Below are 25,676 nucleotides of genomic sequence, written 5' to 3' on the forward strand. Positions count from 1 at the left end.
ACACCCAAAGCACCAAACGGAATAAGACTGTAGCTCATACATGGTCAAATGGAATAAGACTGTAGCTCATACATGGTCAAATGGAATAAGACTGTAGCTCATACATGGTCAAATGGAATAAGACTGTAGCTCATACATGGTCAAATGGAATAAGACTGTAGCTCATACATGGTCAAATGGAATAAGACTGTAGCTCACACATGGTCAAATGGAATAAGACTGTAGCTCATACATGGTCAGCAAGAAGTAAATTCTCCACAAGGTGGCGCTACTGGAAAAAATACAACAGGACAACTATATCACAGTGGTGCTTTACGTCACCTGTGTGGTTTTATGTAGCTCCATAGACTCACAGCTTTGTGGACTCCCTGGACTTGAAATTGTACTGAACCCTCTAGGAAAGGAACACTTAGGAAAGTGTTGAGAATGCAATTCTGATTAGCTTCACCCTTTCCAGCTTTCCTTTTCATCTAAGAAACTGGAAACAAAATTTAGTTTGTAGACCTTTTAAAATTATGACAATACTGACCTCTTGTGGGCATTATATACACTTAACTTGGACTGTTACAAATTGTTGTCCATAAATAATGTTAAACCTAAATAATCTGGAAGAGACTACCACAAATCATTCCGTCAAAAAATATTCAAACATATTCTCTTCTTTTTATGTATGCTTGGATTTATTCATGGCTGATCAGCATAAAAATGCACAGTATGGATTTTTATGCTCCATTCAAGTAAGCATAATGTACGTTAGTCACATCACACATGCCCTCTAAAAACAGAGGAGTCTTCTTTGGTAGCACCATTTTAACAAAGACAATATAAAACATTCTGAACAAAAAATAATAATAAATTCTAGACAGTTGATATCCAAATCCCTGACTTAAAATAAGTTACTAATGGTATCATTCTAGAAAACTCAAATTCATGATCTAACCTTAAATGCAGTGGAGAGCAGGTGTATATGTTTTATCTTTCAAGTCTAGTTAATTACTTGTAATATCTAAAAAGACAGCTTAATAATACTGAGGCATTTAGGTAAATATGGTTATCAAAGGCTGGTTAGCAGTAAAGGAAAAGAAATAACAAAAAACAAAACTGCTATATGATAAAAATGAAGGTTTCAGCACGTTTTACATGACTGGACAGGAGGAAGTGTCCCTTTCATGGATCTGTAATGATAATATTCAGTAATGGTCCCGTTCAGGATGATGTTTCCTGTGCATTACCTGCAAACGTGTGCGTAACCATCAGGTCCCAATGCATCCTCACCCAGGTGACAGTGTGCAAACAGAATCAGCCATAAAGGGCTGACAAGTGAATGGGTTTCAGAAAAGAGTCCGTTTGTTTTCTCCAGCAAATCAATGTGTCAGAGTCAGATAGCTCTTCCTCACTGCATTTGTACAGGTAAGCAAGTGAGGACTGTCTCAGAGTGGTTTGCCTCAGGGGGAAACATTTTTCTCATGGTGGTCTCAGAGTGAAATTTTTACAACTCCATTATGAATCCTCAACTGAGCACCTGAGGTCCTAAATAGAGCAGCTGGTTCAGATATGCCTTATTTCTCTACACGTTTGTGTTGAGTACTGTAAAACCACAAGGTACTGGGTATATACATACTGACAAAGTGCAGGTCTTCTTATCATAGCACTTAAGAATTCAGTTATAAGCTCAGGCTAGCACACATCTTCCCAAATACAAATTCTAAATCCTGCTTATTACAAGGGAATTTTCTTCACCTGCAGGACCACAAATGAACCCCACCCAGTGTTGAAATCATCGCACAAATGAACCCCACCCATCGCACCACTAGCACCGGCAGATGGAGTCAATCTCATAAAGTGTTATTTCAGTGGCTTGAGGGAGGTGGAGAGAAGTGGAGAGAGACTTCCAGTTGTCCTTACTGGAGATACAGGTCTGCATCAAGGACTGTGGTTTTTCATGGAGGAGTTAGGTTCGCGTCTTTGGCCGACCTGGAGCAGTTCCTGGGGCTTCATCCATATGAGTGGGAGGGGTGGGGTGGTCTGGGATATCCTGAGCTGATCATGTTTTGGGCTTAAGGAGTAAGTTGGTAGAGATGGTGGCTGGGAGGGGTGGGTCCTCTTGTCAGGCACACTGGCGGTGTATTCAGAGTCTCAGGTGTCCTGTTGAAATCCCGCCTCTTACCTGTGGGTCACCTGGTTATTCAGAAGTCCAGGGAACATCTCCTCTATCTCACCACTGACTGAACCTCCTGCACAAAGAGCAGACAATCCGTCAGCCTCAGAGAGCAGTCTTTCACTCTCCATTACGGAATCTATTCAAAGTAAAAGCTAGTATGGTATTGATGTTTTGTCATTATATAGTAAGATATTACTAAATATAAAATCAACTAATGTAATGAAAATACATCCCAAATGGTTGTTTTAGGTCAGAGCAGCTCACCTATATGACAGTTGTACATCCATATGCGATGGCCATCATACCGTGTCCTGCATTTCACAACGTTGTTGGTATAATCAGACTCAGCAACCTCGTAGTTGGGGTTGATGACAATCTAGAAGAAGCACAAGTTCGATCACTTCAGTTGCTGTATCGAAGGAACATGCAGTAAACTCTAACAATCTAGAAGATTTTATGTTAGGAAGGTTCTTAATTTCTTCTTTTAAATATTTGGACATAGGACATTTTCTTACAACCTTGAAAAACGAAAGTAAGAAAATACTTGGTTTCAGATCAGATTCAATCTAATCACATTACTGCATGCATCATTATGTAACAGACAAACACTGAGCCTAGATCAGTTCTTTAAAAGCTTTGCAGGAAGAATGAGTCACCTGGAAAAGGTAGTCACCGGGCTTGACGTCAGTGATGTCCACCCACTGGCAGTCGATGTCGTGTCGATATGTGTCCCAGCAGCCCACCGTGATACCCTGCTCTCCGAAGTTAGCACACTCGTATCTCTTCTCGATCCCTGGAGGGAAAATGACATGTTGAGTCCATGTCGGTCCGAGTGTGTCCCCTCCACAGCTTACCGTCTCAAACCGCCGTGGCCTGACGGAAACCCCAAACCCACAAACCTTCATCGCACTCCGAGTCCTCCAGACAGAAGCTCGCCTTGTGTCCCTCTGCCACCTTGGTTCCGTTCAAGCTGAGCAGGTCGTAATAAGTGAACACCTCCATGCTGTGGTAGTGTCTGCAGGGCAAAACGTAGGGAAAACACAGACATTGGACCTGTGCGTTTCAGCTGTAACAACTGAACCTTTCTCACCTGTGCAGGGAGCCACACTGGCCCATCTGAGGACATGTACATAACACTGTGTGACTGATGGGATCTGGACCCATACGACTGTAAAGATGCTTTGTGACAACATGTGTTGTAAAAAGCGCTACATACGTAAATAAATTTGACTTTGATAAAAAATCGAAGAAATCGCTTTCCAAATCATTTTGCCAATTTTGAAGCATGAGGGAATTACAAAATAATTTTAAGGCTATATTGTCAAGCCAGAGTTACATACAGTATATTATACCATTCCAGAATCCAAAAAATATCTTTAGTTTGATCAAAGCCTATATTATTGTTATAAATGTGTTTTATGGGTCTCTGAAAACAAAGGAGTAAAACAACCATTTCTGCAACTAAATTCAAAATAATTTTGAAAACCCAGACAGTGAGGAACCCTGATACACCCCCTGCTCCTGACCTGTGGCAGTCGTGCCAGACCCAGGACTCCCGCGAGGCCTTGGGCCGGAAGTCAGCCTGGCCGTTGTTGTGGATCTGGGAGGAGAAACGCAGCAGGCGGCGGTAGGAGTTGGCCGGGGTGGAGCTGGAGGTGGAGGCCAAGCAGTTCTCCTCGTAGGCGCACTGCAGCATGAACATGGGGCGGTCCTCCAGGTACGTGGTCTGCTCCACCACCTGGGGGTTCAGCACCAGGTCCGGGGCAGCTGGGAAGACCAAGACGGGCGACGTGTGAGTGTGGTGGGACGTTACCGATGGAAACGCCACACCTCACTCTGCCATGGTGCACCAACACTGAGCCTTACATCTGGGCCTTGAACACAGTGTTATAATTAGGAGTAAAATCCCACAAAATACTACTGCTAAACAAAAAGCCACATGTAATCACAACCTGAGGTTTAAATCCCCATTACCGATTATGTATGAACGTTAAAAACACGTCGCCATACTGTAAACCATATTATTCTTTCCTCTCTCATGCTTGGATTATAATAAAACAGTATAATAAACAGTAAGACACTGATAGAAAATATCTTCCTATTAATTATTATTTTTCGATACAATAAAACCATTGCACATTATTCACCACCAGTAGTCAGCACACTAAATGAAATTTAGTATATCAGATTATATTCTCTTTATTAGTGAAATTATATTCACTAATACATACAAGTCCTAGGACAAGATGTTATAATCCTTTAATGCCTTTGGGGTCTTATCCCCTTCTGAACTTAGTGGTATGTCTATAATAATCCAGCTCGGTCTCCCAGGGCTTCTAGAGGACATGTTTTAGTGGTTGCTTGAAACACAACGTGGGCGATGGGTGGTGTTGGGTCTGGTTTTACTCGTTACGGCTCCAGGCTCTGCTATCCCCTGTCTGCAAGGGTGCGATCAATATAAAGCCTTGGTGCGTTCAAAAACTCTCATCTCACAACGCACTTATGAAACGCTGTGTGCTGTTAGGACTTCTGTTCAGTCTCGTTGTGGTTTGTAGTTCCCTGTGAAGCACAGATGTCTGCGCTTTCTCACTCTGCCTGTCTGCATGCTGCTCTCATCAGCTCTTCCCCTTCTATTTGACTTTATATTAGATTTTTTATCTCTATTATGCAAGGCACATTTTTAAACATGCAGTATAATTAAACTGCCAATATCCAGCAGTATATATGTCGATAATGGGAATGATGATGATTGTTACACAATTGCACGTTATTGTTGTTGTTATGCACATTGTTGTGTGTGTGTGTGTGTGTGTGTGTGTGTGTGAGCTCTCACTCTCGGAGCAGGAGACCCCGGCTGCGTAGCGTGCCCCCCCCCTGGGGCAGTGCAGGTGCTCGCCGTGGTGGAGACAGTGGGATAGGGACATCTCAGTGCCTGCACACCGGACCCCGCTCATCACCACACTGTCCGCCGTGACTGTTCCTGGCCAGTACCACGTCTCCTACTCCACCGGGCAGGGAGGGGTGGAGGGAGGGATGGAGGGAGGGATGGAGGGAGGGATGGAGGGAGAGGGGGAGGGAGGGGTGGAGGGAGAGGGGGAGAGGGGACAGTTACATTCATATCAAATATCGACGTTTGCCCTTAGCTGCATTTGGCATTCTATCTGATTAAAAAATATATGAAATACAGACACACTGTATCTGAGTCAGATTCGAAATGCTCCAGTTCACTGCACGCAGTGTCGGTGAAGGTGCTCGTCACCAGCTCCTGTGCACCTTTGACCTTCTAGTAAACTCGGACCTCGAGCTGGAATACGAGCGCCACACGTGCAGCTGTTCACGACTACAGGCTTTTCCACCATGACGTCGTGTAGATGGCATTAAGTTTCACCACAAGAGGGAGCCACCTGTCTGAGGTATACCCTGCTATATCACGATTTCTTTTACAGACATCATTTTCTTCCATAGGGTACTTTAATCTTGGTCTTAGTGCCTATCCTTTTTGGTAATGACTTTTTTATTAAGCTTCAGACGCTGGGTTAGTTTTATCACTAATTCAGCAATTCCTCACTGTGGCTTTTATTATGTTAGAGTGAAATGTCAGCATGGTCACCACAAGAGGGAGCCAAAGTCTGTTTGACCCTTTGAGGAGGTCCGCCACAGTTTAAGAGGAGATATGAAAGCACTCCACGGGTGCTGCTGTAAGTTAGGGGCCCGGGTTTTAACTGCTGAATGGCCATATGACACATCAGCACACTTAAACCACATCTGTCAAAAACAGAAACATTTAAATCTGCAAACTGAACAATCAAAATCATTCAGTCTACAACAAAATAAGACATATGCAAAACCGAACGCAATCAAGCTGATAAGTAGCCAGAAATAGTTTTAAAGACAAATGATACATGATTTTATAAAAATGAACAGCTATGTTTATATAAGTCTTGCTACATCCATGACTCCATTGCCGTCTTTCCTGCCCTTAAATCACCTGTCAAACTAATGATCCAACCACACGCAGTATACATGTTCGTCCTTCAAGACACGCCTGTCTGTTATCTGTCTTTTAATGATCTCTTATCTGTGGGGCATCCTTCCTAGGACGTGGGTAGGCACTTCCTTTTCTGCTTACCAAGTGTGGCCTGATGTTCAACGTTAACTGTTCTCACACAGGCAGCCATAATAAAATTACTCTTGCAAGTAAAATTAAGGAAATAGAATTGAGTCTGTAGAACACATTGTATTACAAGTATTACATTATTTAACTGCATAATAACGCCTTAATCCTACAAGTTTAAAAAGACTGAGGGTGAAATTTTGAGCCTTCAAATATGACAAACATTTTCCAACAGGAATAGTTTTTTCTTCCAAGGTATTCGATTAAGGAATGCAGTCTTGGAGGAGCAGGAGAAACCCAAGAAGGTCCCGTGGGAGATGTTTCACCACGAGGAAACATCTGAAAAGTATTGGAAAGCCCACAAATTGAAACAAAAATACCATAAGAATCCCCCACATTCCTCCATATCAGATGGTGTGAGGGGGAGAGAAGCGTTAATCGTTAACAATAGGCAGTTCACCTCCGGGATGGTGTGCGGTTAACAGACAACAGAAAACGCGGAGCCCTTGAACGCGCGCTGAAGGGCTTTCACTATGAAGATTAATGAAAGGAGGCAACACGGTAACTCCAGACTGCAGTGACCTGGGGCTATTAACATGAGCTTGTATTGACAACGTTCATTACCAAAAAGCTTTAACCTGTTTAAACCTTATGCTACTCACCGTAGCCGTCAAACATTAAAAAAACGGATTACATTTTAAAATAAGTAAAAAACAAAATTAAACGGAACTGACATTGAGGTCTAAAAAGAAAATTAAAAAAGAAAGTTACGCATATTAAATCGTTAGTACCATGATTGGGATCTGTCATTTTATATGACCAGTTGATTTCTCATATTTTACGAGCTTTTGGGGATGGAACTTATTCCGACAGACTTTAAGATGACACAAACCTTCACCTGCCTTAAAGCACAATCCTGTCAGCTGCGTCTTCTAAACCAGCTGGGTCATGTCAAGGCCAAGCCACAAATGGTTGACTGAAACAACTAAAGATGAAGACTACAGCCCTGGAATACAGCACACTATTTCACACCATGAAAGAGAGAGGTGACATTAACTGTTAGAGATTGAAACGGTGGATGACATTGTAAGCATGTTAATCACTAAGGAGAAGTTGACTCAAAATCACCTGATATCTCTGAGATAGGCATATTTACTTCCTACATGCCTAAGTCTGTTTCCAGTTACTTTTTTTTATTCTTTGCTGCTTATTTGGTCTGGGAGTGGCGTCTGGAGTGGCCCCTTTTAGTCTGGGTTCTTTCAGGGTTTCTCATGCTCCAGACACTGTGGTCTTTGGCTTGCTCACTGGATGCTTCGGACTTGGACATATGTAAAGCTGCTTTGTAACAATGGTGGTTGTAAAAAGCACCATTTAAAAATAAATTTGATTTTGAATATTGGACATTTTAATGAGCCAAAATTTTCTTTTATGCAGGTTCATTATATTTTAGTTTTTTTCACCATTATTCAAACTATTACTAATGTTTGATTGGCATCAGTAGAAAACTTGTGGCATTTGTTTCATGTCCTGTCTCCTAGGGGTCCAGGAGGTGGGGCTTTGGGGTCGTACCTGGAAGGCACTGCTGGCGAATCCCAGGCCGAGCTGGCGGCACACCACCATGGCCTCCATAGTGCCCCAGCCCTCACCACACACCGTGCCCCACACCAGCGAGCCGTTCCTCTCCATCAGCACCTCCACGCGGCCCTCGAACGGGTTCCGGCCGCCACTCAGACGCAGCTGTAAGGGAGCCAGAGCAAACGAGCCAATCAGGCTTCAGTCACTGTGACAAGGGAGGGTTGTCACTGCGTGCATTTGTCTTCTCCTGCAAATACACTTCCTCTGTCATTTCTAACATCCATAAATGTGCTAAGGTACCGTATTCTGTCACAGTTGATGTTGAACATTAACAACTGCTGCTTTATTGTTTTATCCTTATTCATTTGTTTATTTTCCGGGAGAATGTGACGCCAGTCTCAATGGTGCTTCCACAATAAGGGATTAATAAAGAATTCCAGTGTGAGATTAAATCTGCTCATCAAACCATGCAAACCTCATCAATTACTTTACGATGCTATACCTCAAGATTTATAGCTTCAGCCCTGAGGCAGCTTGGAAAATTACCGAGATTCATGAGGCACGATAGTGTTGGTTGATTTCAGGACAACATTTATGGCTGGGATTCAATCAGTAATCTAACTTTAGTGATCTGAAAGGTTTGGGTGGTTCATACAACCATCCACAATATAAAGTAAATGTTAGATTACTATCACTGCTCCTGGATATTCACGGCCCTGTAGGCTGGTAACTCTCTCGGAGCTGGATCAGGCTCCCCTACATTAGGGTCTTGAGGTGCAGTGTCCTGACCCGCTGCTGGAAGCCCATGGCAGGAACGTTGCAGCGCACTCCCGCGTCCTCCTCGTGACTGCACCCCTCCGAGTCCTTATCCATGTTGAACTGGCATTCGGTCACAGACTTCTCAAAGCCGGAGCACTGAACCTCATTCATGTGAACCGGGCCCATTCCTGCAAACATACCAGGAACACACTTTTTCATACACGGTGATAATTCACAGTGCATTATACATACACTGAACAATTACAAAAATTACAAAAAAGATTAAAAAGTAAAGTAACTTATTCAATATCTTATTTAAACTTAAAGCTAATAAAATTACATTAAAAAGAAACAAATAAATAATACAAATGCATTAAAAGCAGAACAATTCAGTGACAGTCTGAAGGTCAGTAGCGTGTTCCTTTCCAAACAGAAGCTGGATGAAAATTTGGGTACAAAATCATAAGTCCTTTGCCTGAACCCTTCCATTTTGACCTCGTAATGTCTTCTGTTTCTGAAGGCAGCACACCAGCTTTCTGGAATTTTTATGGCCTGTCTCCGGCATCAGGACACATTAATCTAAACATGCCATTTCCCACAGCGGACACGTCTTGTTGACAGGTGTAAAGCTGCAATGGTCATTTTCAGACACACTGATCATCTATGGCAAGCTAGGGAGAGGGGATATCACTATTGAGGTCATTGATATTGTGATACCGATCCATCACACAGGCCTTGTTGGTGAGTGAGTGATGATTGCTTTCCTAAAGGTGGTTTACTGCTTAAGCCCGAGGGAAACCAAGCCATCCCATGCTCACTAAAGATGGGTGGGGAAAATAAATCTCAGCAAAGAGGCCCAAGACTCATAGATGCAAACAGAAAAGGGGCAGGTGCCAGCCATCACATTAGTGTCCACAGACAATCACACACTTAAAAGACTAATTGATTTTTTCAGCACATTGACTAAACAATGACATTAGTCAAAATACACGACTGCCCTGAAGTAAAGGCAAAACATATTACAAAACGTTATTAACAATTATACAACTAGACAACTAGTCTGGAAACACGTTCAAACTATTGGATGTCCGGAATGTTGTCCACTTATCTGATTGGCTGGATATATTTGCATTCATATTCTTAATGATTTAAATGTGGACAGAATCACTATAACCTTCTAGCCAGAGACACTAATTCTTCCAACCAGCTAGTGTAATAATGGCATCCACCACTGAGCAAAATATTTCAGTCTACATGTTCTTCGCTCTCTTCAACCATTTGAAAAGCAGATGATAGGATGTGTACCCTGACATTCATTGTATTTTCGTAGCCAAGAGCTCAGTTTAGTCTCAACTAAGTAGATGAAAAAAGGCTCAGGAGAACCCATGAGAGTTCTCCAGCCATGAGAGTGTGTGCAGAGTGAAGGTTGCAAGGTTCTTCTAAGTTTTGCTTCACATAAGTGTTAAAGATCACACGCTGGAAACCCTTTACTTTCTACAAACTGGGTTCTGGATAAACAAGCTAGCATACTTTGTCAGGGGAAATGTGTTCTGCCACAAAGCAGTGATATTATTTGACATTTATAGCCAGGCACGCTTATCTACAGTTACTTGCATAAATATTAGTACAACAGCGTGTGCTCGCGGAGAAGCAAACTCCTTACTATGGTATTTCTAGGGTCAAAAGTGTGCGCTGCTGACCTACCCTGACCCAGACGGCCACCGGACAGAGCCTCCTTTGCTGTACCGAAGCCCAGCTCGCGACACACCACGGTGGCCGCCACCAGGTTCCAGTGGTCATCACAGATGGTGCCCCACTCCCCATTCTTCAGCACCTCCACCCGGCCTTCACCCACCACACCCCCACCACGTAGACGCACCAGCAGCTGCTGGAAGGAAGAAACATGAGACGTGACTAAACATGTATACTTTGCACAAATGAAAAAAAGTTGCTGAGTAAGTTGGTGCTTAAGAGACCTGCTCTCAACTCTAATGTACATAATATCTACAGTTGTGCACAGTTCCACAGAGATGAGCAGTGCCTGATGTCCAGTCAACCCCACGGAACCCTAGAACGTGACTGGAGGCATGTGTGTGGGCTTGGCCAGATCATCTCTGGAGGAAGAAGTGAGTCACGGCCAGGCTGGAGAACCATGCATACCTTCTCCATCATTCTCTCATATTAATGTCCGTGTAATCACAGAGTTTAGTATGAACTGCAGGGGGAAATTACAGGGTTGTGAGCGGTGTGTTCAAAGGGTGATATAACCGGCCATCTTAAAATACTTAAGTACATGATATTCACGTTATGCATTAGAACAGTGTTCTTTTTGTGCCAGAAGTCTAATGACACGAGTACAAAACAGAGGAAATTGCCCATATTCATAAAAATGTGATTCCTTGGCAAGACACTGAGTTCCTGGGAGGGTGTAGCGGACAGCACCAGCTAAAGAGGTTCTGGATGACGACGTATGTCCTACACTTCACAGTGTTGTTCCAGACTGCTGGACTCACTTTTATAGCATTTCACTGCATTCATTTAGCATAAGTCATGCTAATACCAGACGGTCCCCACAAGTCAAGAACAGCCACAAATGTATCCTCGTGAGGTCTAAGCATGAGAGAAGTGACTGCATAACTCTGCTCCACTTGGGAAAGCCAAAGTCCTGTTGATGATGGTGGGATCTACCTCTCTGATGGCTTTCCTGTAGTTTTCCATGGGCGTGGGTGCGAAGGCCCGGCCGGGGGTGCAGCTGACCACCACGGGGGTGCCCAGGCCACAGGTGCTGTTGGCGGAGGACGGCAACGAGCGGCCCAGCTTACAGCTGGAGAGGTGAGCCTCGTTACCCGTGCAGTTAACCGCATAATCCCAGTATGTGTGTGTCCTTCTCCGGGCAAACATTCTGCTCAGGTATTATGTGGGATTAGAGGGGGAAAGGAGAGTGAGAGAGAGGGGGGGGGGAGAAAGAGAAAGAGAGGGTGAGGGAGATGGAAAAAGAGTGAGAGGGGAGAGAGATTGAGAGGGAGAATTAGAGAGAGAGAAGGTGAGAGAGGAAGAGGGTGAGAGAGGAAAAGAAAGAGCAGGGGAAGTGAACAGAGAGAATGAAAACAGGCACGCAGAGAGAAAGGAGGGAGAGACAAAGAAAAAAATTACTTAAAAAAACTAACCATCATCTTATACATACCATATGGAATTATATAAATGTTAAGATACAACGATTAAAGGCAAAAATAGATTTGGAAAACTGTGTAATTAGTCCTTCTTGATTGTGCCGATCCCTCGAGGAAGTTTTTTAAAGCGTAAGACAGGGGTGTGTTCGATAATTCTGAGGGTGTTACTTCTACAATGGGCATAAGGTGTGAGGGTTTAATGAGACAAAGATGTGTCTCACAGGCCTCGTCTCATGGCTGAGGTGCTGCATGAGCAAGACTCAACCCACATTTGTTTCTCATTCGGCCACTGAGAAAAAAGAATGTCTCACCTTGGAGGGTGTCCAAAGCAGTCTATGTCAAAAACATCGTAGGGACACGGACACGTGCGCACGTTCACACACACAGACACATGCATCTTCCTCTCAACCCACTGAGTTTGAATTCAAACAACACGTGAGGGGATGTGATGTGAGAAAAGTACCTCTACTGGACGTTTTTCATTTGAGAAAAGCAGCCTCGTGAGACATCTACACGTCATCCCCCCATTGTTGTTTTAATGTCCGATAGTGCGGGTACAAAAACATTTCAGCACAAACCCAAGTCACAGCAAGCCATCGCAACATTTTCCCACCAGCAAGAATCGAACATGGCTGATTGGGACGATCACAGCCCATGAGATTCGCAGGACTCAGTATGTGTGGGGAGGCACGTAGTTCGAGGCACAGCGCTCTGGACGTCTCATGACCGATCTGGTCAGCAACATAATCGTTGCCTTACACTGAATCATGTAGTATTTTTGAGCAGTTTTCCATGTGGTAATGAAAGAACGGGTTCGAGATTTATGGTTGTGCAGTTCCACTGGCATTGCATACGCTGTCAAGAATGTACCAGGATTAGATTAGGGAAAGAAATACCTAAATCCTGTCCTTACTGAGCTGCATACAATTAAAGAGAACTCCAACACAGGGCTTGACCTTAGAAGATTCATGTCTTTCTTTTGTGCTGGACACACCATTACATGGGAATTACAGATGCAAAAAAAGAAAAAGAATTAAGAGACATTTTCTCCAGAGAAGTTTGAGTAAAGGTCAGAGCTCTGGACATGAGTTTGAGAGATAGCCAGTGGTTTCTCTACTGGGACCGCTGTGTGTTCATTTCTTATTTCCATTATGAAAAAGTAATTGTTTTCCCTTTAACCACGTGAGAAATGTTTCTCTAGGCCTTTAACTCTGAGTCTTATTTCCTTGGTCAATATGGAGATGGTTCTAGATACCACGGTCTATTGCATCACCTCTGACAATTTATTGTTTGGTGTTGTTGTTATTATGTATTTTGTCCAAAACCTTACTGCAACCAGTTTGGCAATGAGACTGAAATTGACAGTAGCTACTATAATGGGTGCAGGTTTTTACGTGATTACGGTAGGCACATATAATATTAATTTACAGTAGTATACCTGGTGATAATATTGTAATAAGTCTACTGAGCACAATACTGGGGGAGTCCTAACACTCTCGTATTATGAGTACTGGTTGCTCTGAGCTGACTTGGAGTAAGATCTGCTCTGCTGGTCCTTCTGGACATCACAGATGGTGATGTGTGGGGCTGTAGGGTGATCAATACATGGAGTTTTCTTCCTGTACGAATGGAGCTGGTTACTGGTGACTGTTTAGTGCACCACTGACATGGTTGTCCTTTGGCTAATTGAAGATTAGAGAAACTAAGCATAGAACTATACCTTAATATAACATAAATTCAGTCCTAAAGGTTTGTTGCACTTATTAATAAAGGACAACCTGATAAGAATTAGATCTTACAGCACGTTGAGAAATCGCTGCCTAACAGTTTCACACAACATGAGGTACAAAAACACAAAAGCTGACAGGCTAGTTTGGGTTGGCCATACGTGACAGGGCGATGCTGACCTGTAGACACGCGCGTTGTATCTCCTCTCTCCGGGGAAGCCAAACATTCCACAGATCACACGGCTGTTCATGGAGCTCCACTCCTCATCGCACACCTGCTTCCACCTGCCGCCATCCTTCACCTCCACGTAGCCCTCCGTCACAGGGACGCGGCGACGGTAGGAGGCCAGCACGGGACGGATACGCACGTCCTCCACCTGGATGGTCATGTGCTGTTGGGGAGACACAGAGGAGCATAAACACGGGGGGCATAAACACAGGAGAACACTAACACGGGGGGGGGGGGGGGCATAAACACGGGAGAGCACTAACACGGGGGGGCATAAACACGGGAGAACACTAACACGGGGGGGGCATAAACACGGGAGAACACTAACACGGGGGGGGCATAAACACGGGTGAGCACGAACACGGGGGGGCACGAACACGGGGGGGGGCATGAACACGGGGGAGCACTAACATGGGGGAGCACTAACATGGGGGAGCACAAACACGGGGGAGCACTAACACGGGGGAGCACTAACATGGGGGAGCACTAACACGGGGGGCATAAACACGGGGGGCATAAACACAGGGAGCGTAAACACGAGAGAGTGTAAGCACTGTGAAGCACAAACACCGTGGTGCACAAACACTAGGGAGCGTAAACACAGGGGGCATAAACAAGGGGGAGGGTGAACACGATGCATTTATAAGTACTAATTGACATTACAAGGATATTTTAGCGCTCTCCAGAATCCTGATGTGCACATGGTTTCACTTCAACAACACTGACGTTTATAATTAACTAAGGAAGTATGGGTCAGTTAGCGGTATGCGTCAGAGGTTTGAGTTCATTCAAGCTCGTCCGCTTTAGCGTCAATTTACCGTTACCCACTTCAGTTTTTCGAGAACAGTGCTACTTCACAAACTCCTGAGGGGCGCATTAAGCAGTCACACTACTCCGGCAAGGTTTCCTTTCTCCACAAACAAAGTTGTCCCTGGAAAACCATTCATCAGAAAGTTTCCAGCACCTCGACATCTGTCGCCTCGGAGAGGTATGCTCTGAAAGTTGGACCTGCAGAAAGCTATATGGGCCAAATTTGGCTCTGAATGCCATTCTTGGCTGGCCTGGTTTAGTTGTGCCTGTTTGTGCTAAGACTCTACAGTGCAGGTGAGTTCTGCATGCTGAACAGACTGTGCTCAAGTGAGTGCCGAGTTCAACTGAAGCCAGTTTAGAACCAGACAGCACTTAGATGGCTAACAAATAACAGATGCTAGTGTGAGCAGCTAACATCACGTGTATGAGGCTTTGCTAGTGTCTGCTCATCGCTAGGAACATACACATTGTTGCTTAGAGCCTGTAACTCAAAGTTATTTGAGTTATTATAGCCTGTTACTGTTATTTGTGCTTACATTCAGGAAAAAAAACCTAACCCAGTCCAACAGGCGGGAGTGTGGTGAGTTATTTTGTCTGTTTACTTATAGCGAGGCCTTTTGCCCAAGTTTGTTCAACTGGGAAGGCACATATATGTGCCAACAATGGCCAATAAACTGGTAGTTACAAAAACAGAAGGACGCAATGAAGTTGACACGGTGCTCGCGGTGGTCGTGTGTATTACAGCGCTTATCGAAGAGGTCGTTTCCACAGCATGTACCCACAGTGTGTGGTTCTCCATAAAGAGGGGAAAGAACAGAGCTGCATTCTTTGGCTGCGTGACAGAGAACGCTAAAAGACTGCAAGCCTAAACAGCTGGACCCCAGGCTTATATACACAGACACACACACACACAAAGATGGATGATAACAGCATGGACGGCTTCCCTGAGGCTTCAGCTAATGGACACAGACCCAGGCCAGCCAGACCCAGGCAGACAAGAGGAAGTCTAGAGACATGGAGACAGCCTACGTTTGAACTCGTGTGTGGCTGTGGCAGGATGAAAGTGTAGTGTACAGGGGTGTTCCTTCTGCCTTAGTAACTCACAGGATCATTTATTCATATCACTTAACCTGAAGGAAATTCACAGAATGATGCCGTTATTATGTGGCGTATAGTTTCATTATGGGACAAAAGGTAAGCAAGTGATAAAAGGCAGTCTCTTCATGCTTGAAGTTTGAATAACTGCAATGTCTGACAAACACGATCATTTTCAGTGCTGCAGTGATGGTAGTTGTTAACCGAGCAGGGATTTATACATCTTGTCATGCTGCATTAGAGGAGTGTTTGGATGCACTTTGGATTTTGATTGATTTCCTGAGGCTTCTTGGGGTTGGCTGAAATGCCTGCAAACCCCTCAGCAGGTGTCTCTGACTGGCCAGTGTGCAGAGCGTGAAAGACCAGCGTGGTCCCTTGCTTAAAACCTTTCAGAGTTAGCTAATTCCAGAATCCATTACTCCAGTTCCAGTCAGCGAATCTCTAATTGCGGAGTCTTACATGCAATATACATTTATTCTTTGACCATCAAAGAATAAATACTGTGGTGTAAACTAAATTGCCTCTAACATTTGAGATGGACTCATTTAAATGGTCTTTCCTGCGTTCAGACTGAGCTATATTTATGTCTGGCAATCCAGCATATCTGAAAAAGAGGCAAACTTGTCCAAAATCTAAATTTGACTCTGTGGTCAGCAACAACAACAACGAAAAAAAAACCCAAAATATAGGACTGCATCGGGTGCACTGGCATGAAACAAAGCAAACATCTCTCCTGCACAAAAGAATTTGTATTAAACTTCGAGACACACTTCAGGGTATTGACATTCATGTCCTATCATAGGCTGGTTTGTAATGCATATTCATATAGAGATATACATGTTTTGTGCCTTTAAGGGCCCAACATCTATAATAACTATAAATGTTACATTACATTAGGCAACAAGTCACATGTAAAAATTTGTACCTAAACAGTGGGCATTTGGATAGGGCACACACAAACACACACACACATACACACACACATACACACACACATACACACACACACACACACACACACACACACACACACACACACACACACACACACACACACACACACACACACACACACACACACACGTACTAGCTGTAATCTGCAACCTGAGTTCCTGTTCATTTCAAGTTCACATTACAACATGTGTTGATTGATTCCATAGCATAGAGGGAAGTGGATCAGGTACTTTAAGTTGGGGACTTGCTGGAAAAAATAAAGAAAGATTTCCTAAACACATGTGCCTTGTTTCAGGGGTAACTGGCAAGAGTGTTAGCTGTGTGTGTGTGTGTGTGTGGGGGGGGTTGTGCACCAGCTGGGAAATCGATTTGTAAGGGCATGTCTTTCTATTGAAGACTGCCTCTGAGGACACTAAGCAGGCGTTCTTTCAAACAGGAAAAAAAAGAACAGCTAAAACCCTCCCACAGCTGAACCAGAGGAGACTGAGGCCCTAGTGGTGAACCTCTTTCCTCAGAAAGCCAAAAAAATGAGCAGTGTAACGCGAGATCCAAATGGAGGTGAAGAGTCCATGACGAAGAGCACATACAAGGCCAGTATGACACCATCAGAAGAAGAAAGGCAACCTACAGCTTCTTCTTGACACGTTAACCATCTGAGAAGGGAGTCAAGCTTAAACGTGGTGAGTTTGTAACTGAGTTTGAATAAGAGAGATGCAAATAACAGTCCAAACTGTCTTGAAGTTGCTGTACTAAAATCAGAGAGTGGTGGGCTGAAGGGTTTCGCCCTTTGGCCGTCCTGCGGGGGGGTGGAAGGCAGAAAGCACGTCCTGCCGTGTGATTCACGGACTCCTCCAGCATTATCTGACGTGTCTGGACTGTTCAGTGGATCTAACGAGCTGTGCGGTGTGCTGAATGTCATCCTTTGACAGCTGAATGAAGTTATCAGATATAAGACGGGCAGACTTCGTCCATGTGACATTAACGGTCTCTGGAGAGAACAGCTGTAGCGCTAGTGCGTCTTGTGATCTGGTGTGGATGGAAAAATGTACATGTTGTCCTTGTCTACAAACACCCTTGTGATTATCTGCCAGTAAATCTTTCCTTAGCAGGGCTGCTAACATGTGGCACCAATATATGAATAATGAGTGACAGGGATATAATCTGTGAAAATTATATTTTTGTGACACGCACACAGTCACAAGCTCACTGGATCTGATAGAAAGCCATAGGCAAGGGATAATATGACCTTTAACCTCACCTGGTTAATTAAGTGTAAGCCAAACCACTTGACCTCTCTTCAGACAAATATTTGGTTGTAACATCTTTCCAATGTTTTATATACCCAAAGTACAAACTCCACAAGAAAGGAATTTCGTAGATATCTAATTAAATTCAACCTCTGCTACACATTATGGTTCTGTGTGTGTGTGTGTGTGTGTGTGTGTGTGTGTGTGTGTGTGTGTGTGTGTGTGTGTGTGTGTGTGTTTCAGTAGCAACTTTAATCTGCCCTGAATCCCCTGCTAACATAGGCCTGGGCCCCACAATCACTTTCATTCTTCTTTAAATACACAGGGTTGTGATTGTGGGCAGAGTTTCCCCTACACATGCTACAGGTCACATGATCAGTGTGGGCTGTACTTGTGGGAGTGGCATACACGGCCGTGTTCTTCAGCTTTAGGACAACAGAGGAGACTCTTCCCCTGATCCATTGAGCTGTCATTGTAATGTATGGGCTAACTGCAACAGGGCACAAGACCAGAAATGTGACCTTTAACCTGTAACAAACAGAACAAGACGTACAAAAAATATCTGCACAGACTTTGTGGTTTGCATTCAACAAAAGAGTGAAGTCCCTATTCCAAACTAATACAGAAACACGATGCTTTTTTGTATAAGAAAAAAATGGCCAGAGCTTGGCTGAAGCCTTGTGTTGTAGGCACTGATCAGTACTAACTAACCCCAATCCTCACTAATCCTAGATCTAACCCTAACACCAAACAAACCCTAAGGCTAACCCTAACACCATATGTAGCCCTAACCCTAGATCTAACACTAACACTAACTAACCCTAAACCTAGACCTAACCTTAACCCTAGATGCTATTTAAATGCACAACTGTCATTTTGACATGATAAGCTGCAAGAGTTGTCCAGGCATAGACTAAGCCTGAAGAAACTTAGCCCAGGACAGAAAGCTGCACCGAGACAAGGATGGATTTATAAAAGGAAATTCCATCTCACCATGTAATTTAGTGCAAACTCAGGCTTAACCTGTGTCTGGCCCCGCAAGATTAAGTACCATTTATGGGTTTTAAAGAACACTGCTTTGCAAAGTCAGCCAGTTAAAGCTGCATATGCAGCTGCAAGCCCCTGAACCCACTCCAGGGCATGTAGGAGGCTTAGAGTAATGCCACTGATCCCAGACCAGCTGGCCACACAAACCTGCACCATTCAAAAGTGCTTGAGAGATGGAAAACTGATCCAGGGTCAGCAGGATTAGGCCAAAATACTAAGTAAACACAAGCTGGGCCTCTCATCTGTAGGGAGGGGGGTATAGGGACATATGAGTCACCTGTGCTTGATGCAGCCAGAGACACTCAAAACAGTAATGGGATTAATTATGGAGATACTCCTACTGCAGCTCAAATCCAGGGATTAATTGTGGAGATACTCTTACTGAAGTTTAAAATTAGGGATTAACTGTGGAGAAATACCTCCTGCTGCAGCTCAAAACCAGGGAGTAATTGTGGGGATACTCCTGCTGTAGCTAAAAACCAGGGATTTGGTTAAAGGATCAGCGCTCTATACTGAGACTAATGACTGCAAGGTCAAAGTATTTTTCAGTCTTGCACCTACACACACGTTCTGAACATGCATGCGGTCTGTTCTGTAATGCAATGTGCGCAGTTCTAACATTAAAACCTTGTGTGCATTCATGTGTGTGCTTTGTTTGTGTTGTGAGGGAACACTGAATAATAGTGCTCAGTGCCTCCTGATGTGAACTCTCTGCGACATTAGCGCTGAAAGGCGGCGCTCGTGCAGGCAGCACGCGCCACTGCGGTGAGGCAAACGTGTCCAGTACACCAGGATCCCAAACACAGAGGGAAACAAACTTGTTTATCACAGCTGTGGACCGCTCAGCTGGATCGCAAACAACAGGCAATACACGTCGCTAGTATAGTCTAGTAGAGGTAGGTGATGTAAAATTAGCATGGGGAATTATTTTCGTCTTGAGGAGGGACGGAGGGGCGAAACCCTTGTTAATTACTCAATGTGATGTTTGATACTCGTCCTGCCTGCTCAAAAAGTAAACGAGGCATTAAAAGTGTTTGATAGCGTGCAATCTTAAAATCTGGGCACTCCAAAATGCAAAACATTCTGTTGACAAATAAGAGAAAATTATTATGACCAGGATGAAGGTTTTCATGTCTAGTATAACTACAGTTAAGACGTTTTATTGTCGTTTTCACTCATAATGATCTTGTGTGGGCCGATGATCAACGCTGGTTCCGCGTGAGTTCCTTTTACAGTTTAATCCAGTTCAAACATTCATTTATTAAATGAGATGTTATCTGTTTAAAGCTTGCCTCACTTCCTTTTCTTCACAACACACACACGATCCAACAAGACCGTTTCAGCAGTGCCGTGTACCTTATAAAGCTCATTCCACCTCACCGGCCCAGACGGGCCTGAACGGGTCTGCTGTGCATTAGCTCGTCATCACTACCGCCTCCGAGAGCGTGCCGCGTGCAGCACGTGCGGACCAACGCCGGATGGAAAAGCTGACACGTGCATTTTCTCCCGCTGTCTCCAGGGCTTGTCTCCAGACGTCTGCATGTCTGAGGGCCGGCATGACTGACTCAGAATTCCTACCTGCCTTTCTGTTCATAAGAAACCGTCACTCTATTCCTCTCGTCAGTTAATTTACTAAATTATTACCAATTCTTTAAATTCTTAATGAACTAATTGTAATATTTATTCTTTGAAGGGATTTGTGCTATATACACTTTTGTGAACCAGGTGTTGTTGTTTTCAATCAGATCACTTGCAAAGCTCAGCAGTGTTTGAAGAAAAGAGCTGAATTTGACACCCCCGTTTGTGGTGGACTGAGATTTTCATCCTCCATCTTGAGTCCAGATGCGAAAACCACAGCTCTAGACCATTTGTAAGTTAGTTAATGATCACCTCAGAACAAGTTACGGTAGTAATGTATAGACCCATACACAGCTAACGAAGCTTAGCATGAGGGAGTGCAGTCAGATGTTCCCTGTGGTGAACAACGTTACGCTGTGAGCCCAGAGACGTGACAAGGTGGGTGAAAGTGTCAAACGTGAGGACACTCACATCGATGTTATTGGTGAGCGGGCTGAGGAACCGGAACCCTGGAATCCTCTTGTCACTGCAGACCACGCCCACGTCTTCAGAGTGTTTGCAGTCGGACACGCCGATGCCGTTGGACTCGCACTGTGCCAAAGTATTCTCCTTCCCCGTGCAGTGGACATTATCGAACCATATGCGGCCTATTGAAAACAAGAAGTGGTCAGTTCTCTGAGGTCTGAGGTCAGTTCTCAGGGAGGTTTATGTAAATCTGAAATTTCTGTTAAAATTGAGGGACATTTGTAGGCTAATAGGCTACTATTACAGGCTATTTTAATTGCAGCTGTTAACTAAATTACCTAATGCAATATCAATAAAACTATACTACCATGACCAATCTAGTGGTTTTAAATCACTTACAAATCACTTATTTATGAACAGAATGTAAAGGCAGTAGACATAAAACCATTGAAACTCCCGCTGAGAGCTGTTATAGTCATGCTCACCTTAAAACACTCAGCTAATAACTGATGCACACTCAGTCTCATGGATTTAATTAGTTAGCCAATGTTTGTTTTAATTTTGTTTTAATTTTTGTTTTAATTAGTTAGCCAATGATGGTGTGCTAACGTGGTGGTGGTATGCTAATGTGGTGTACTACCATGGCGACAGCGAGTGATGGCAGCTTACCTTCGCCTTTCCCATACTTGGAGGAGGGCGCCCAGGAGACAGCCTCGACGTAGCCCAGTTCCCTGCACACCACCTGGGCTGCGTGGATGTTGAAGTCGTCGTCACAGACGGTGCCCCACTGACCGTCGTAGAAGACCTCCACGCGGCCCTCGTTGTGCTTGCGTTTCTCCCCGGCTAGCCGCAGCAGGACCTTGGGTACGTCAGCGGGGATCTGCAGAGGTGTGTAGTGTTCCTCGACAGGCTCTGGGTACCCCAGGTACTCGTATTGCGAGCGGCACGTGCCCCAGAGGCAGGACAGCGCCCCCAGATGGCAAAGGATGGACCAGAGGGCTGACATATTTAAGCAGTCTGCAAACGAACAAAGAGTGAGAAGAACAGCAGTCAGTTGGGCCCATTTGTACTTGCAATCCGCCTCAAATGGAGGAAAATTTATTTGAGGCTGTATGGCCGTAGTTCACGCCAGACGAATTGGAGCATTTTGCTCCAAACACCAATGATAAAAGGCTTTAACATTTATAAAGGAGATGAAGACAGCTCGGCACCACTGAAGCAGCACTGATGAACATCAGGTAATCATGAAGACCACCATGGCATTTTGACTAATGCTCACCCATTCATCAACATGGGTGCAGTAAGACCTGGTACTGAAGTAAGACCTGGTACTGAAGTAAGGCCTGGTACTGAAGTAAGCCTGGTACTGAAGTAAGCCTGGTACTGAAGTAAACCTGGTACTGAAATGCATGAGAAGCTAGAATGGTGTGGCATTACATCACAGCCCCACTGTAACTAGCTGTCAGACATTATCTTTAAATGCCAAAAGAAGAGATGTCAGGATGAATGAGGGTGGCAGAGAGGGTACAGTCTGTATGTACGGATAAATTCCTATGTCAGAGCAATACAGAAGGCACCAAAGACATTCAGGAAGAGTGCTGAGATCTCGTTTTCTTCAAAGCACTCTCATAAGATCTCCACAGCAAGATAAAAGCAGAAACTCCAGACACACACTCTGACGCAGTATGTCAGAACTGTTTTCAGTCTCTAAACGAACTGCAAGTCAGTGGTAAAATATATTACAATTCTGAGCTGGGAAAAGCAAAAGAAGGGTCATGTGACCCTAATTCAGATGTGGCAGCCAGTCGTGAACCTCGTGAACTCCAAAGAAGTTTCCATGCCTGCCCCTGCCGCAGGTTTTCGGCAGCCGGAACACAGTGTGGCTGTGGTTACACAAGTCTGGAAAAACGTGCACACTTTGAAACAAATGTCCACCCCAGAGCCCATCAGGTGGTCCAGTGTAAGAGCCACAGGCCATGTGTACTGGTGAACACAACCGCAGGCGTGAGCTCAAAATCCTGACTCGACTAAAAATTACCCTCGTGCATTTGCAAATTACATCATTTTGATATTTGACACGGCCCTGGTGCTAAACTAATACAAATAATCTACATTGGTCTGACATATGATATAGTCCTAGTGCTAAACTAATACAAATAATCCACATTGTTCTGATATATGACACCGTCCTAGTGCTGAACTCTTTGAGCATGGGTGAGGCTTCACCGCAAAGTATTTGAACATGTTTCTGATTATATAGCTTAAGAATCAGCTGAAAAATATTAGACCCAGTGCTACGAATGAAACAAGAACATCTGTAAAACCTTTAAATGAGCCTACGATGTAACATCAGTGAATTAAGGTAATATTCCACCTGAAAAAATATGACCACATAAAATTTCAAAGGAGCTTGCTGACATGACTACAAGCTGTTGTTCAACTTGAGTGATGGCACTCTGACAAAGGGATGTAGGTTGTAGATTTAGGGGAGAATGTTCAGTAGAAGGGTTTGGCAATATCCTCTTATTTCAAAAAATAATACAGTAAAGGCATCCTGACACTACAGTGATACATAAAAACATCACGCGTACATGTCTGTCTGAAGTAAAGACTGGCAAAGATCCTGCAAGCAGTAGTGATTTTTTAAAGTGTTGCCTTATATGATTGCCTCTAAAGTCAGGCTGTTGTCTGTGGGGAGACAGGGAGCCAGGACAGCCAGGAGATCCAGGCAGCGCTGCATATTTGCCGTAGGTCATTATGAAGGGGATTCCAGCTCAGCACCAGAGGTCAAATGTCACTGAGAGTAAACGCTTGCAGGGGCTCGTGACCCGGGTTCTTTGTTATACGGGTAACAACGGAAAGAATCATCAAGTTTTACTTAAAAACGTTATTTGTGGAACTTTTCTAATGAGCGTTTTTCCTCTTTTTCGCACTTTGTCGCTTCTTCCTTTCCTTTCCCTCTTCACCTCTTTTCCTACGCTGACGTGACATGCTGCCTGCGGTGCGAGTTATTACTTAACTAGGCATCCATCACTTATAGTTTTGCTTAACGTCTAACGTCTACTTTTCATACTTCTATACATGTTGTATAGTATAAAACAAACAGACTTAAAGCAGACACCGAAACAAACAATCAATATATTGTTAGAAATATATATTGTTGTTCCTTGTAAAACCTTTAAATTACGCTCAGCCTCACAAAGCAGTTGTGAACAGAACATAGACGGACTGGAAAACTTACTTTGATGAAAAAAGCGAAATTGGACTTCTGTTTTTGAACTCCTTTCGCAGTCCAACGCAATGGTCCTCTAGTCTGTTATTCTCCCCAAACTTTCACTCGTTATCTTCCCGGACCAAGTCACGCCTTCCTGAACACTCCTCACGGTCCCCATGGCATATTTAGGTGGGACATGACTCAAATTCCTGTAGGACAGGACTTCATGGAATACGTGCACAATCGTCCGTCTGAAGAATGTTGCTGCTCATAAATACACATTTATATTTTTGTCCAGAGAAGCAGAGGTCCCCCATCCCCCCTCACGCGCACACAAACATAATTCTGCAGAAATGTTGAGATCTTTGTTCCGCGCAAGGCACAATGGGCTAATACTAATTAGCTAACGATAATTTAATGGAATGGACTTAAGATGTTTCAAATAAGTGTTGGTTTGGACTTATTAAACAAGAATTTGACTACTGTATGCAGTTTCGATATTTCATCGTTTCACTTCAAAGGTTCGCGAACTGTTTTATCTCGTCGCAATCATCGATGTGTATATGGGTGCATACCTCCCCCTTGTGGATATATTTAGACGGTTAAAGGTGGTGAGACTAAACGGGAATTGTTAAGGTGTGTGATCGAGCTCTGGCTGTCTCCCTCCTCATTTCCTTTATTATCCTGCTGCTGAGCTAGGATGAGTCATGATAACAGTGATTATGTGGCTGAAATAGACATTGGGAATACTGATTCGGGGTCAGTAATAATTGCAGTAATTACATAACTCTAAAGGGGCTGGGGTCAGGTCTGGCTTTCTCCCTGCTTATTTCCTTGATTTCCCTGATTCCTCCCAACTGGCCCTCATGCTGGACGTGCTGCCGCACACATTCCACCGGACCTGATTCAGCTTGCAGATTTCAGCAGTGAGCTAGCATATTAATTCCAGGACACCAATGACTGGAGAGATACTGACCATCAGGTCACTCAGCACACAGATGCCAGATTGTTGGACAATGCCATGCCATTCAAGAAAAGAAGAGACTCTTACTGACACAACTGTTTCATACTTTTGGGTCACTGGGACACTAGATAATAAACGTCACTGCTCCCTTATGGATCTGATCTGTTAGAGCTAAATCTACTGGTCTCTGTTATTATCTCTAAGTCATATATAACTACCAAGTGCATTCCAAACAGAGATAAACTAGAAACTAACCTAGTATTCCTTCTCTCTGACCAGCTATGTAACTGCCCCTCTTGTCTCTAACCAGCAGTATTACTGCCCCTCTTGTCTCTGATGGGCAATTTCTTCTGATGCAAACATGACCTTGAAGAACAGCTCTGGTCTGCCCTTCAGACCAGCCTGACTGCTATGGCCTCTCCAACAGAAGCCTCATCAATCTGCATATTACACATGCTCTACTGGGTATGGAGTCTTCACCGAGGAGCCAGTCAGCACTGCCGCTCTCGAGTTATTTACTGTGCCAACTCTGACTCTGACTGTTAATTTGTTCTCACTGAATAATCT

At 44.0% G+C, this 25,676-nt stretch overlaps 1 protein-coding gene across 2 annotated transcripts; it reads right to left on the bottom strand.

Annotated features, from left to right (window-relative positions):
* Positions 1-659: 659 nt before the first annotated feature.
* On the bottom strand, positions 660-24,337 carry loxl2b (lysyl oxidase-like 2b). Of its 2 annotated transcripts, none has more exons than XM_076987158.1 (14): positions 24,173-24,337; positions 21,601-21,948; positions 20,938-21,113; positions 13,687-13,898; positions 11,298-11,511; positions 10,314-10,494; positions 8,640-8,797; positions 7,845-8,012; positions 4,995-5,160; positions 3,688-3,928; positions 3,061-3,176; positions 2,818-2,954; positions 2,426-2,537; positions 660-2,234 (listed from the first exon to the last, which is right to left on the bottom strand). In XM_076987158.1, exons 2-14 carry the CDS (start codon positions 21,935-21,937, stop codon positions 2,164-2,166), a joined length of 2,289 nt encoding a protein of 762 aa, XP_076843273.1. In that variant the 5' UTR covers positions 21,938-21,948; positions 24,173-24,337; the 3' UTR covers positions 660-2,163. The 2 variants fall into 2 exon arrangements, with proteins under 2 accessions (XP_076843273.1, XP_076843271.1); XM_076987156.1 differs by having other exon boundaries at positions 10,314-10,497; positions 24,173-24,335.
* Between the last annotated feature and the right edge of the window lie 1,339 nt (positions 24,338-25,676).

Source organism: Brachyhypopomus gauderio, unplaced genomic scaffold, assembly GCF_052324685.1.
Source record: "Brachyhypopomus gauderio isolate BG-103 unplaced genomic scaffold, BGAUD_0.2 sc51, whole genome shotgun sequence".
Taxonomy (NCBI): domain Eukaryota; kingdom Metazoa; phylum Chordata; class Actinopteri; order Gymnotiformes; family Hypopomidae; genus Brachyhypopomus; species Brachyhypopomus gauderio.

What these genes read in the sequence shown, in the direction of transcription:
- loxl2b (XM_076987156.1), bottom strand. Translation starts at nt 21,937, where the DNA reads ATGTCAGCCCTCTGGTCCATCCTTTGCCATCTGGGGGCGCTGTCCTGC. An exon ending in CAAGTATGGGAAAGGCGAAG is followed by an intron (nt 21,114 to 21,600) that starts GTAAGCTGCCAT and finishes TGTTTTCAATAG; the next exon opens with GCCGCATATGGTTCGATAAT. An exon ending in TACAACGCGCGTGTCTACAG is followed by an intron (nt 11,512 to 13,686) that starts GTCAGCATCGCC and finishes ATACCTGAGCAG; the next exon opens with AATGTTTGCCCGGAGAAGGA.